The following is a 14,329-nucleotide window of genomic DNA, read 5'->3' on the forward strand; positions in this document are numbered from 1 at the left end:
CGTGATAAAGTTCGATTGAATTGTAAAAAGTCATAGAGAAATTGTTCTCACCGGAAGGTCTTGCGTTGGAAGAATTGCACTCACCAGAGCATTATGTCCAGAGGTAGTTTGCCTCACCGGATGATCCGGTGATAAGGAATAAACACACCGGAGCAATTCTTCAGAAGGAGTCAGAGTGAATTGCACTCACCGGAAGGTCCGACGATCAGAAGAGAATATATACCAGACTAATTCTTGCATAGAAGAATCCAAGCGCAGAAGATCGAAGATCAATTCACCGGATAGTCCGATGATGAAAAGGTGTACACCGGAGGTTTCACCGGAGCATTTAACAGAAGATGTGGAAAATTCAGAAAAGATGAAGTTTCACACACCAGAAGGTCCGGTGATGAAGACAATGAACGCCGGAGCAATTTACACAGAGAGGCTGCAGAGGCTGAGATGGCTCAAGTGTACTCACCGGATAGTCCAATGAAGGATTGAAGATTACACCAAACAATCCCGTGTTCAGAGGAATTCACAGTGGAGTTCTAACGGCTAGTTTTTGCGGATGTACTCACCGGATGATCCGGTTTTAGTACTATTGTCTACACCGGACTATCCGGTGTTCACAGTTTCTGTGAGCCGTTGGGATAACGGCTAGCCCGCGTGGTTAAGGCTATATATATCTCTCCACTCATTCATTTGAAGGTGCTGGAGTCTAGAGAAGTCCATATACACCTGAGAATACATCCAAGCCACCAAAGTGCTTAATGTGTTCATCCAAGGCGATTAAGCACACCATTAGTGATTGATTAGTGCTTATAGGCCTAGAGAGAAGAGTTGCTAGGTGTTGCAACCTAGAGTGTGGATCAAGTAGTGATCCAAAAATGTACCGAGAGGTACGCCGGCTCCTTGGAGTCTTTGTGACTCGCCGGTAACTTATTGACCCTCCGACTTGGTGTGGAGCGACAACAAAAGGATTGTGCGGGGACGCGGAGGCCCTTGTCTTTGTGACTAAAGCTCCGAAGTGAAGATAGCGTACAAGTGACCGGAAGGGAGGTTAGTGATGAGACCTCGCCTTGGTGGCTTGGTAGCTCATCCTGCTTGAGACCTTTTCTCGGTGACTTGGTATCTCAAGAGTCGTGACCGGAAGGGCCTTGGTGACGAGGAGCATATCCTTTATGGAGCTCCAACGTAGACTAGGGGTGGCTTGTGTGCCACCGATATCATGGAATAAAAATCCTTCGTGCCGAGTTTGTCTTTCTACCTCATTTACGTTTTCGCAACTTATCTTATGAAAGTTTTGGAGCCAATAGTTTTTAAGTGTCCTAATTCACCCCCCCCCCCCCCCTCTTAGGACGTCCTTGATTCCCTTCACAGGCGTCGGCCTCCGTAACGAAGGATCACAACCATCTAGCACAAGCAACTAACGAAGGAAATCTATCTCCTAAATGATCTTAAGAAAATCCTAACTTATGTCCTTGTGTGTGTGCATGTTGTTGCATCCTGATATTGCTGCTTCAGCCACTTTGATCCACCATGCCGTCTCTTGCTGTCGCATGAGTCGCTGGACGCTGATGCCGATAGGTCCTTCCGACGAACATGTCCACAACAGATAACTTCAAGTCATTTGAATATTACAATTTTGACATGATCTTTGCTATATTTTAGACATTCTCAAGTTGTAAAGTAGGCAATTCACAGTAATATAACAATGATAGAAGATTATATATCCCATGCCAACAACAAAAATGTCACAACGAGATAATATTGTAATGCCCATGCAAGAAAGACAAAAACAAGGAAAGATTATAATGCCCACGCCATACAACATTGTGATCAATAGTTATTGCTCAAAAGTGTTATTTCCATAGTTACCTCGTCTTTGCAATGTTGTATGGCATAGCAGACCTAGAAATGAAACATATATATGAGTGAAGTATGAAATTTGAACAAATCGTAACATAGAAGATGAAATATTACATTTATTACTACTAGCGATGTTGGCTTCAGACTTGGTATGCCATGTTGTACACTTGTACTCCTCTATGGGCATGGCTGTGTCATTGTTGCCAAGCCTTACCTGTCGTGGTCCTCGATTGGGAGTTGGGGCACCAATGCACCACATTCTTCGTCCTGAGTAGTGTGAGTGAAATTCTACTCACCTTTAAAGCGCAAAGGATAGCGAGTCAACGACACCAAGTCACTCCACTCAGGGCCATAGCTTCTAGGGGGGCTTCGTGAGGCTTGAGCCCACCCTCCGGTAAAAACACCGCCACCCACCCACCTTAAAGGTGGATAAACTTGAGAGGTATAAAAAGATATGGCTTGCATACCTCCAAAGAATCTGGTCACTGGGTCCTTGGCAGGTTGGTCAAAACCTCCTCCTGCATGATGTGAAATCAAGTGAATGTGTGATAACCACCCAAGATGGAATTAAGACTCTCAACAAGGGGGCATGCAGCTTAAATGTATATGACGAGCATGGAGATTGGAGAGGCCAAGGTCATTTGAAATTAGGTGTTGCTGATGCAAGATTGGTGAGCTGTCCATGGCGAGATTCGTTGTGATGCTACTGCAGGAGGCATCCTGGTGTAGTTGAGGGCGCCTGAACTTCTGTGGTGGGTACAACTGGAAGGTATTCTTGTGTGTGACAGTTTTTCGTCTATGATAGATTGGGGTTTGTGAGTGGATCTGATGCTGAAGCTAACAATGATCTTGACGACAGTGAACCATCTGTAGATGCTCCTGAATCGTTACATCTGGACTCTGTGACGTATTTATTGTTGTGCCTTACATTTTGCTAAGAATTCCGATGTTGCCCATCACTCAGAGCAATGCAACATCTTCAGTGGGCAAGTCATTATAGTAGCTGTTAAAGAAGCATGTCGAGAAGCTGTTCTTCAGAACAAACCAAGGCTAGTTGAAGCCATGTACTTCTCACTACCACACAAAGCATCATCCCTCACTACTACAGAAAACCTCATCCCTGCCCTCCTACTCTATATAGCACAGGAGTGCAACCATTGAATTGACTTAATCACACTGCCATAATCCTTGATGTTGTTGATGCTAAATAATTTACCTATTTCTATCAACATTTTTTCAGTTAGAGGAATAAATCACCAATTATATATGGCAGGCAATAAAAATGTATTTTGACAAATCAGAAAGCAGCGTTTTGTGCTGGTAACCATGCATTCAGATTCAGTCATATATAAAATATCAGCCTTGTGCTTATCAATTTCCTGTGCCTATGCCCCATAATGGAACATAGCGAAAGGTATCACATGATTAGCAAATTATTGTGACAATACATAATAATTAATACCATTTGTGCGACCCTAAGGTTGAAGACTTGGGCAACTTGTGCCCAAAATGCTAATGAAGGTGCCACCTCGCAGCCATATGAAGAAGCGTCTTTTCTGTACACACCTTGTTGGATGGGGAAGATCCCTAAAAACAATTAATTTGGATGCTCATCTTGAAGATTATCATATTTGAGGGACGAAAAAAATAGCTGGGATAATTTACATGATACAACTTTGTGAGCGGCGAGGCAGAACCAGCCGGGGCTATGCCCCGGGCTAGCCCGTGGAATCTTTCGGATGGACCTCAAAATATACCATTTGTTAGGCCAAATACAAAGAAAATTTGGGTCCAGACCCCACGCTGAAGGCTTGAAGCCGCCATGGGCATAGGTCCGCCCGGGGCGGCAAGAGACTCCTTAACGCCACCTCATGCACCAAGCTTCGTCTCCAACATTAGGAGCGACCAGTTCGACTCGGTTCTGCAGCGCCCCACCCATCTCGGATGGTATAATCTCGTGGGATTTTGCACAACCTGAATTAGCCAAGAGGATCCGCATCAAAGTCGCCCATCAGCTGGTCAATGACGGGTCCCATTCAAGATATTTTTTAATTTTAGCAAATCGAATGTAGTTGGTCCGAGAGCCTAATTCTGTATAAATTCACATATTCCAAATCTGTTCCTAATGATCTTGAATCGTAACATTAAGTTGAAATTACACCAAGCTTGACTTGGTTAGCAGGTTGGTCGTTAAACCATGCTACACTGTACAATGGCAATGAATATTTAACAATCTCGCAATTTTGATGTACGGAGTACATGCCATTCTTTGTTCAGCACACTTGGCACCTTGATGTATGGATCATCATATCTCGGAACAACCTCTACATAACTACATGTTGATGAAAGCATAGAAACACTAAATTAAATAAATAGATCAATAAGAGATATAGGGAAAATCCCAAATTTGCCATTGCAATTTTGGAGAATCCCATGAATGAGTCATTGACATGTGGGTCAATGCAATGGCAAATACGGAATTGCCCCGATATAGCATATATACAAAAATGAACGAAGTGGTCTTACACGGGCCGACCACGTGCAATGTCACGCGCAGTGCAGTGCTATATGACATAGCATACATGAATGTATGGAGATTCCGAAAGCATATGTATACAACAACCTTAGTAAGTGGCAGTGCTGAGTAACTAAGTAATGTGTTTAATCAATGTTAATTCAATCAACATAAATCAAGTATTATGAACTCGGCAATTGCGGAAAACAGGGCTGAAAAAGAATCAGACAAATGAGCTAAACATTAGAAGCCCCTCTAGTCTACTTTGTCACAGCTAATGGAGGTTATTACAAGGAAACTTAATAAACCGTACGCCAAGATTGATTTGAGGATGATATATTATTCACATGAATTAGCACAAGTCTTCCAAATTATCTCGGACCAAGAGGTTTGTCATGGGCATGAAGTACTACCGTTCACGCGTAGCACGCGAGTATTGTACGCGGGCAGTAGATCAAGGCTTGCCATTTAATTAGGAGATAAGTTTGATTGGCGATAAATCGGTTTAGATAGATTAGGAAAGAAATAAATTAGAATTAGAAGTCAAGTCTAGATTTAGATAAGTTAGGAAGACCGGCTTAGTTAAGATTGGAAAGAGTTGGATTCAGTTCAAAATTATGAAGGAGATAAGTAGAGTTGGATTTGGTACTGTAGTGCATGGGTATTGTACCATCGGGTCAGTTTGCCGGCTATATAAAGTTGACAATAGATGTGTATTAGGAATAAAACAATGAGAATTAATCTAGTCTCCCACAATATTCGTCTCTCTTATCTATAGTTTAAACCTCTTATCCCTAGCAACTGATGCCGCCCGGCTATCCTCCATAACGGGGTAAGCATCCGCCCTTTGGCGCAAGGAGTATCAAGAGGGGCATTCCATCAAGCAGCAGCTCGGCGTCCTCGGCGACATCCAGAACTCTTTGACGGCTCTCACGCGCACCATGAACAGCCTCACGTGTCGTCTAGCGATGGTGGAGAAGGCTATCGGCATAGATCGAGCTCTGATCACGGGTGACTCCGTTCCATCGACAGTCGACCAATCCGCCTCAAAGACGCAGGTACAGCCGGTGGCCTTCCCTCTTCTAGGTAGCGTGGGCATTCTGCAGGCTAACAGCACGACACGGGCTACTCCGTCGTTCATCACTTCTGCATTATCTCTCGGCGGCAGTCAGCAGCAGACCGACAACAAGCTACACACGGTCGGCAGCAGCAAAGTGCAGTTCCGCGCTTCTTCAAGTTGGAGTTCATGCACTGTGACGGCAAGGACGACCCTCTACCATGTATGCGCGGCCCAACACCTTCCATTGTGTCGTGCCCAAACATATCGCGCTAGCACTACAATCCTTCGTCAACATGGGGATTTCAGGGGTTGCAACCATGGCCGCCACCTTGCGGCTCGAGGGCGAGCTGCTCGAAAGGAGGGGTGTAATGTCATGGGCATGTAGTGTTGTTCACGTGGGTACTGTAGCACACGTGTATTAGTTATGGAGGATAGCCGAGTGACGTTCAGCTGCTAGGGATGAGAGGTTTAGACTATAGATAAGAGAGACGAATATTGAAGGAGACTGGATTAATTTACATTGCTTTATTCCTAATACACATCTATTGTCAACTATATATAGTCAGCAAACTGACCGGCGCTATATTACCCGTGTGCTACAGTACTGAATCCAACGCTACTTATCTCCTTCCTAATTCTGAACTGGATCTAACTCTTTCCAATCTTAACTAAGCCGGACTTCCTAATTTATCTCAATCTGAACTTGACTTCTAATTCTAATTTATTTCTTTCCTAATTTATCTAAATCGATTTATCTCCTACCAAACTTATCTCCTAATTAAATGACAAATCTTGATCTTCTGCCCGCCTACAATACCAACGTGCCACAGTAACCACATAAACAGTACTTCATGCCCATGACAAGGTTCTAATAAGGAATAACCAGAAATGGATATACGAAGAACACGATGAACTAATGATACCTGCTCTAAGTGTGTGTACGCGCGTGCGCCTATGCATTGTGGAGCACACTCGAATGCAACTTCTGCAAAAAGAAAAGGTGAGAACGAGACGAAAGTTGAAAATGTGATGCTACTGCACATGGTAATAACAACATAACACCAGATGTAATGAACGGAATGCAGCTCCACCCACTGATTCGACCTAGTTGAAATTCCACTCGGCATACGTGAAAAATATACTATGCAGGAACAACAAGAAGCCACATCCCCTACTCAAAGTGCTAGCCCAACAATTTTCTAGCAGCAAATCAACGTACATGCCAAACCAGGGGAACCAAACCCTCTTCGCAGAAACAGCAATCACAGTAGAATTTTGTCAAGGACAGGTATACTGACCATTATTTCTAGCTTAGTTTACAGTCACAAGCCACTCAACTTGCAAACATAAACTTTAGCACAACACCACCAAGCCCAAACCTCTGTTGTTTGGCTCAATTCTCACCAAAAGAATCCATTCCTCAAGAGAACTCCAGGTTCATGAGCATCTGAATCATTGCAGCTGAGATAGAAAAGCAACCAGCTCTCAGCCGTGGTTGATGCAGCAACTCAGGATCGATTGTACTCACAACAGCAGGGAAAATAAGGAAATTTAAACTGGAGATGTCTAAATTTAGTTTTTCAGGGAACAATCTGTGTACACAAATATCAAAAGAACAATGGACAAGAGCAGGCTAGCTATTCCATTCTTGAAACAACTTGCAACAAACACATTCTAATCTTCTAGCTGAGCTTCTAAATTTAGTTTTTCAGGGAGCTCCCCCATCCAGTAGGGAGTGTATGGGAAAAATGCTTTTACCAATGGATATTGGTCAGGGAGATCAATATAGAATTTTGGGAAAAGCTTGCCCAAATCTTGAAGCTTTGAGCTACTCCAATTATAGGCTAGCACTCTGTCCGATTTATCACTCAAGAAGACAACCTCTTTATAAGGATGAAATCCAAGGAAAATGATATAACTATCTTTGCTCCTACTTCCAGGTTCGAGAACATTATCATTGTCAGAGTCCCACTCAAATTTATCTTCCACTATTGCTTTGTTGTTGTCCTCCACAGCAGAATCTTCATCAGAATGTTGAACGACATCTTGCCAATAATTAAATTCTTGTAAGATCCAAGGTCCATCACATTGTTTGTCATAGTTCAGATTTGGCAGGATGGGGAAAATGTCTCTATCATGCTTCAACACCCACTCGGCCTGACCACATGGGTCGTTAAGGAACCAAACCTGAAGTTGGGACACCTGGAATAATGATGCACAGTATATCCCCTTGATTGATTTTCCTAGATAAAATTTTCGATCTTCAGGCACGTCTGTGGGCAATCTAATTACTCGATACTTATCGTCTGACAGTGATATTCTGCAATGAAAATAGAATTAAATAATCTTATCATAAAGCTCAAAACCAAAACCAGAATGACGATGCTTAAGGAGTTGGTATCTACCTCAGAACAAAACAGTCGGAGCAACATACATAAAGTGCTCCTCGCCAGTAGCCACACTGATGATGGCAATCCCGTACTGACCCAACCATGCCAGGTAACGTCCCTGCAGCCTCCCCTTCCCGACCAAATGTCCTCTCCTCCCACGAACCAATCTTTGATGAAAACACAGGTAGGACCAATGTGGACGGCGGCCATTCAAATTCCTCACATTCGTTCAGCTTGAAAGGAACATTGGGCATTATGACCAACTCATAGTTGGGCGACAGGGTGGGGTCAAACACGAGGTACTGGTCTGTGCAAAAATCCATGCCTGGAGGTGGGGGTTGGGGCAGGGGCGGGGGCGGGGGCAAGAGCGCCCACTGCCGTGTGGCAGGGTTAACCACGCAGTATTCGAGCAAGAGGAGGCCATTGCAGTGATCACGCACGTAGATGAGGTGCGGCATTTCGGGCTCTGGCTCGCCAGGCACCGTGTAGTCGAGCCGGCCGGAGACGGCGGCGCCCGTCGTGGGGCGGGAGAGGAACTGCGTGAAATATATGCCGAGAAAGTTGAGGAAGATGCCACCCAGCGAGAGCGGGAGGAGGTCCGCGCGCAGCAGGCGGTGGGTGTCGACGACGCGGCGCCACGACTTGCAGACGCAGCGGGACGCGGCGAGGTCGCGCGGCGCGAGGCGTCGGAGGACGCCCGCGAGCACGTCGTCAGGCAGCGACGGCGCCAGGTCCATCGCCTCCCTTGGAAATCGCCGGCGAGACGACCACAGATCCGGTACGCTCTACTGGAGTTGATGCAGAAAATTGGTGTACATTATGCAATAGAAATTGCATCAGACAAAAAATAAAATTCCCATGGAAGGTAACACAAAACACAGCCTAGATCTCACCCTCAATCCTGCAGAAGCTTGTGGGGTGACCGGAACACAACTGCCCTACACAGTAACAAACGTATAGATCTAAATGAGTTCTGTCATTCCGGAAAATGAAGGATGAAGCAGAATCATTTCTGCACTAACCTTTGTTCCACTCTTCGTTGCGGGATAGCTGCTGGAGGGGGCCGGCGGGGTTACTGTTGGTGGCAGCGAGTTCGTTGCTGCTGAAGGGGCTGGGGCGGTCGGGTTGCTACTTGCTGGTGGCGACGGCGTAGATATGGGGCGACGATGAATGTGGTTGCAGCGGCCGATTGCTGGTGGCGTAGATCTGGAGTGGCGACGGCGGCGTAGTTCTGAGCGAGGGCCTGTTTTTTGCTGATGGCCACGGCGTATAAGCGTGGGTTGCTCAGGGTTTTGGACGGCGGAGGTGCTGGTGGTGGCGGTGGTGAGGAGCAGACTGGAACGAGCGAGATTTGGGGGAAGAAGTCACGGGAGACGTGGGGGCCGGGGGTTGGGTTGGGATCCGTTCCGCGTGACGGCCGCGCTCCTTTTTTTCGTCGCCGCGCCCCGCGCCTCTCTGCCGCGTGGGCTATTCCGGATTTCCGGTGCCCCGAGCGCGCGTCTCATCGCGCCAGAAAATTCGGCCTCGCGCCGATCCGGGCGTCCGTGTATCATGTGAGTTCACGACATGACCGACGGGAGAGAGCTTTCCGGTTGGTATTTCTAGACGCTTGCTTATGACTTGTGAGTTTGCCGTCGCAACACATCGTCATGGGCCCCTTCTTGTCGGTTTTTCTCTCTCTCCCCCAGCAAGGTGAGCTGGGCGGTGCATCTCTCGACGGCGGTTGCGCTGAGGCGGAGCGTGCGGCAATTGTCGCAGAGCCACGATGCTTCGTCCAGCCACGCGGCGCCGTTGGGGAGGTGGAGCGACGCGACGAGGCCCGCGTGTGCTGCGCGAAGCAGCGCTAGCGTGGCCCGGAGGGACGGCAGCAACAGGAATGCCACCAGTGGTGATGATGACGCCAGCGACCAATCCAGGTCGTCGAGCACCCGCCGGAGCATCACATAGAAGGCGGCCACCGTCGAAGAGGACAGTGGCTTCACGCTCATCTACCCCTCCTCGAGCTTGCCTCCACTAGATCTACCCCTCGAGCTCGCCACCACCGGAATGCAATTTTCCCACTATCTCTAAGGTCACCACCCCAAGATCTCGCCATCCCAAGCCCTACAATGCCGGATCTACTGCCTCCAAGTTCATCCCGTGCGATATTGGTATGTCTATTTATTTGCCCTTTCGATGTTGCGCATCGGCCGGAGGATGCGAGGAAGAACCGGTGGGAGGCGATGGCGGTGGATAGGCTTCTCGCGTTGGCCTCAACCTTGGCGTCTTCAAAGTAGAGCGGCAACTGTGTGTCGTTGTAGAGGAAGTCCAGGAGGATGTCAATGCCGAGGACGATGGCGAGCCCCTGCCCGCCGACATGATGTCACCGAGTAGTGCTGTGCTTTGTGGGGAATGGGTTGGAAATGGGTTTAGGAACAGACTAAACCCGTGTTGATGGAAATGGGTTGGTTTGCTTTGGGTTTTAAATTGTGTGTGGGTTGGTTTGGTTTGGGTTTTGGAGGTGGAGTGGCGAATTGGGTTGGATTGCACTGAAGTGCTTGAGTGAAATGGATTGGGGTGGGGTTGGGTTGGGTTGGGTTTAAGCCTATTAGTAGGCCTCATTTCTAGTTACTGACACTAAGAAGCATCACAGGAGCTAGAAAGCCTGGATACTCAAATTTCCTACCAATTTGTCGATTAGCTTGAATCAAACGACAACAGGACGTCCGACGCTAGCGCCCAAATCGGACGTCCGAGCGCTAGCAACGCCCTTCTAGCGCGCGTAGGGCAGGGGCCATGTGAGGGTTCGTATTCGGAGCACGTCAGGGAAGGCTTAGCGTCCATGACGGTTGAGTCCAGACCGTGGGGAGAAAACTGATTTGGAGTAGTGCCTTCAATCAAAACCAAGCATGAATGCGACATTCCGATTCCAACTTTGGGTACGAGGCACAGAGATACAATTGACAGATGCTGGTTGGGATTAGAGAACATGGGACTGGGAACGGAAGAAATGGAACTCTAGGAGTTAGCAGCAGAGGTTAGGGGAGAACCATAGAGCTGGCAATGGGCCGAGTTAGATCTGGGTGGAGAAAAATCATGCCCGATCCGAAACCCAACAGCTCCAACTTGGCTCGTACCCGAAGTACTAAACGGATGAAAATTTAAACCCAAACTTGAACCCATCGGGCGCCTGTTGGGTTTCGGGTGCCCATTGGGTTCAGGCTACCGGGCGCAAGCACGACGGCCAACGATATCGACGACAAGGCAGGGCACAAACACAGAGAGGGCACAATAGCGCGAAGGCCAAATACAAACCAGATAGGGCGGCCGACAACGTACCTCGTCCAACACGGCAACAACAACAAATGACTCACCAGCGTAGGCTCGGAGGCCGTGACACGGCGATGACGCTCCCTCTGGCGGCGGTGCAAAGGCCAACGGCAATGAGGCCTTCGCCCTTCTCCACATCTAGGGTGGCAGTAGCAGCGGCTCCGCCCGCTCTTCCCCATCTGCGCCCCCTTCTGCAGCAGATCGATTCCTTTATATAGGCATCAAATAAAGCTAGAACCAAGAGATAAAGCTCATATTCGGTTGAGATTTGAGGGGGAAACGGCTGACGATTAAGGGGAATTCACTCTAGGGATAGAGCTTGGTTTTGATTTAGTTGGAGATAGAGTGGGGAGATCGATCTGGGCTTGGAGATAGAGAGGAAGGGCGCCTGATTGAAGATAGAGGCAAAGGCGACGCTCGGTTGGGAGAAGAAGAGGAACGCGATGCTCGGCTGGGAGAAGATACGAGCGACGCTGGAGATAGAAGATGGTGACTGCCTGGGCTCGGCAGAGGTGGCTGTTGGGCGGCGGCACTGCGGCAGCGGCAGGCGGCGTGGTGGGGTGATGGGGTGGCGCGGCGAGGTGACGGGGCGATGAGAGCGACCGGGCGGCAGGAGCGGCGGGGCGATAGGGTGGTACCTTGGCGCGGCGTGGCACGGCGACCGGGAGACGGGAGCGACAAAGTGATGGGAGCGGCAGCGGGACAGTGAGAGCGGTGGGGCGATGGGGCGGCATGATGCGTCGATCGAGCTATGGGAGCGGCGGCGCGGCGTGCGAGCCGAGCGACGAGAGTGACGGGGTGTGGGGCGCTAGGAGAATTTTTTATATATTTTCTCCAAATTTTTAAAGATTGCATGTCCGTTTTAAAAATAATGAAGTCTACCCTACGATCGCCCGTTCAACGGGTGAGATCTTGTCCTTGCCCGCTGAACGGGCGATACCTTCTTTTCGTCCGTTGAACAGGCGATACCTTCGTATAATTAGTTTTAATAGAATTTGTATTCTGTAAATTGAAAAATATTGCACATTAATTTTATCAATTTTTTTATTTAGTTGCTGTAAAAGTGTGTGGAATTTTTTGTATGAAGTGACGTTGTGAGAATACAAAACCTAATTTGTTGAACAATAGTAGTTATGAAGCACAAATATCATTATAACCCGGCACGAAGTTTACATACGCTGATAAACATTACATGGGACATGAAGTTTTTCATCGCTGCACGAATGGACCATAACTGTAAAAAGATAACAACAAACGTTGGTATGTACGATACGTCTAAAGACTAACCTAATAGCGTGCCGCTGCTAAACCTAACATGACTTAGGGAATAGAAATAGGTTGGGTACAATAGATGTTATATACTGAGTGCATTTAGGATATTTGTTTTTTCTTAGGGCATTAACCCCTGCCTTAGCACAATGGGCCCTCTCCCGATTCTTTTTCCTCTCTGCTTCGCGTGCTTGAGCCGTGGTGCGCTCCTTCGTGGCGTTCCTAATGCGCTCCTCCTCTTGCCGCTTCATCCGTAGTTCCTCCTGATGTCACTCGTACTCGCGGCATTGGTAAGCTTCCCTCCTCCACCGCATCTCTATGTCCACCCACCGCTTCTGGTCCTCATTTTGCTCCATGTCGAGCCTTTGCATGATGTCGCAGATGTGGAGGAGACTGGACAAAAGAAACAAGAGGGAAGATTAGTAAGAGAGTGCATGAAATCGTGTGGAAAGTGCCACATGAGTGATCTATCTCGCTATATCGGTGGGTACTCATACAGTCCATGTTGAGGCTTGTCGTACTGGTAGTTGGCACACATAAAGAAGCGTAGGCCATATGTATAGGATATGTTATGGGACTCACGAAGCCTACAAGGATCCCCACATAAGCACATAGATGGTTCGACCCCCCTGAGGGATGAAAATCCCCCAATATTTCTTGGGTGGGCTTGGTGGAGCTGAGAAAGATATTGCAGTTGAGAGAGCTGAGGAAGGAGTAGTTTATCCATGAATGAAGGTGGGGTTATTTATAATGGATGGGGGTTGGTGCATGGACTGAGTGCATGGGCTCGGCTGGGGGCTGGAGCATAGGATTCCCTATGAAAGTCAGAAAAGTTGTGGCATTGATGCTTGGCAGAGATTCCCTGTAGAAGCTGTTGTTTGGTGTGGTCATTTCATTCTGCAAAAGCTCAGCAAGTAGTTGTTATTGCCTCTGTATGTAAGGTAGGGAATCCAATGAAATCATTGGGTTTAGAAAAAACATATTGGTAGAATAATAAATCCTAACCATTTTATCGAAGAAAGTACATCACGTATAAGGGTCATCGTAAGTATTTATTGTCTGTCTGTGGCTACAGTACGTAAGGCAATATACCCCATCATGTAACGTTTTATTGTATTTGCAAGTGTTATGGTAGTAGGGTTTTTTTATACGGAGGCCTTTTATTTTGAAAGTTGTAAGTGAACGATTTGAAAGGGAATGACCTCATGATGGCCTTCCTTGGTATCGATCGAGAACAAAGTTAATAAAAACATGGCTGATAATAAAGATCCCACATTAACATCCAATATGATATGACATACACATAATATAAATACTAGCACGGAGTACACGTAAAACAGTAACACATATTACTACTACATAACACCCTGAAACTAACAATGACATAGAATCTTACAGGTTACGTATTAAGATATTCCTTGATTATAAAGGATCAAACAAAATAGAACTACGAAAGCAACCCTGATTCTCCTTCCATGAAGCGAGATACGTAGGCGATCCTCAGCGGGGGTTTCGGGTAATTGGTTTCTAGTTTCTACTACATCCTGCAAAGTAAATGGAAGTTTCTAGCGTTTTGCTCGCTTTATTTTGATTTTTTTTCCTGCGAACATAGGTCCCTCTTAGGCATCATATCATGCTGTTTAGTGAGTTGTTATACATTTCCTTGAGCATCCTTGAGCTAGTGAAAGTGCTCCCGACATATTTATGTATGTGTTACATATAGAGATAGTTACAAGGTAAGATTCAAATGTGTGCCTTATATTGATTTTGCATAGCAAAATCTGACTAAGTCAAACATCTAGAAGTATTTACAAATGCACTTGAATCTTACCTCTCAACTATCTCTATATGCAACACATATATAAATGTGTGGGGGAGCACTTTCACTAGCTCAAGGATGCTCAATGAAATGTATAACAACTCACTAAACAGCAT

General features: G+C 46.9%; 1 protein-coding gene across 2 annotated transcripts; it reads right to left on the reverse strand.

The window, feature by feature from the left end:
• Window positions 1-6,958: 6,958 nt before the first annotated feature.
• LOC133887487 (uncharacterized) lies at window positions 6,959-9,286 on the reverse strand. 2 transcript variants are annotated; one of them, XM_062327460.1, is made up of 4 exons: window positions 8,839-9,286; window positions 8,710-8,754; window positions 7,832-8,601; window positions 6,959-7,746 (listed from the first exon to the last, which is right to left on the reverse strand). In XM_062327460.1, exons 3-4 carry the CDS (start codon window positions 8,551-8,553, stop codon window positions 7,101-7,103), a joined length of 1,368 nt encoding a protein of 455 aa, XP_062183444.1. In that variant the 5' UTR covers window positions 8,554-8,601; window positions 8,710-8,754; window positions 8,839-9,286; the 3' UTR covers window positions 6,959-7,100. The 2 variants fall into 2 exon arrangements, with proteins under 2 accessions (XP_062183444.1, XP_062183443.1); XM_062327459.1 differs by having other exon boundaries at window positions 7,832-8,604.
• Window positions 9,287-14,329: the final 5,043 nt, after the last annotated feature.

Source organism: Phragmites australis, chromosome 12 (assembly GCF_958298935.1).
Source record: "Phragmites australis chromosome 12, lpPhrAust1.1, whole genome shotgun sequence".
In the NCBI taxonomy this organism is placed as follows: domain Eukaryota; kingdom Viridiplantae; phylum Streptophyta; class Magnoliopsida; order Poales; family Poaceae; genus Phragmites; species Phragmites australis.

Bases quoted from the DNA above. Each gene is read 5' to 3' on its own strand.
- LOC133887487 (XM_062327460.1), bottom strand. From the start codon at position 8,553: ATGGACCTGGCGCCGTCGCTGCCTGACGACGTGCTCGCGGGCGTCCTC. The intron at 7,747-7,831 runs GTAGATACCAAC...TTTTCATTGCAG, and splicing joins TCCGACTGTTTTGTTCTGAG to AATATCACTGTCAGACGATA.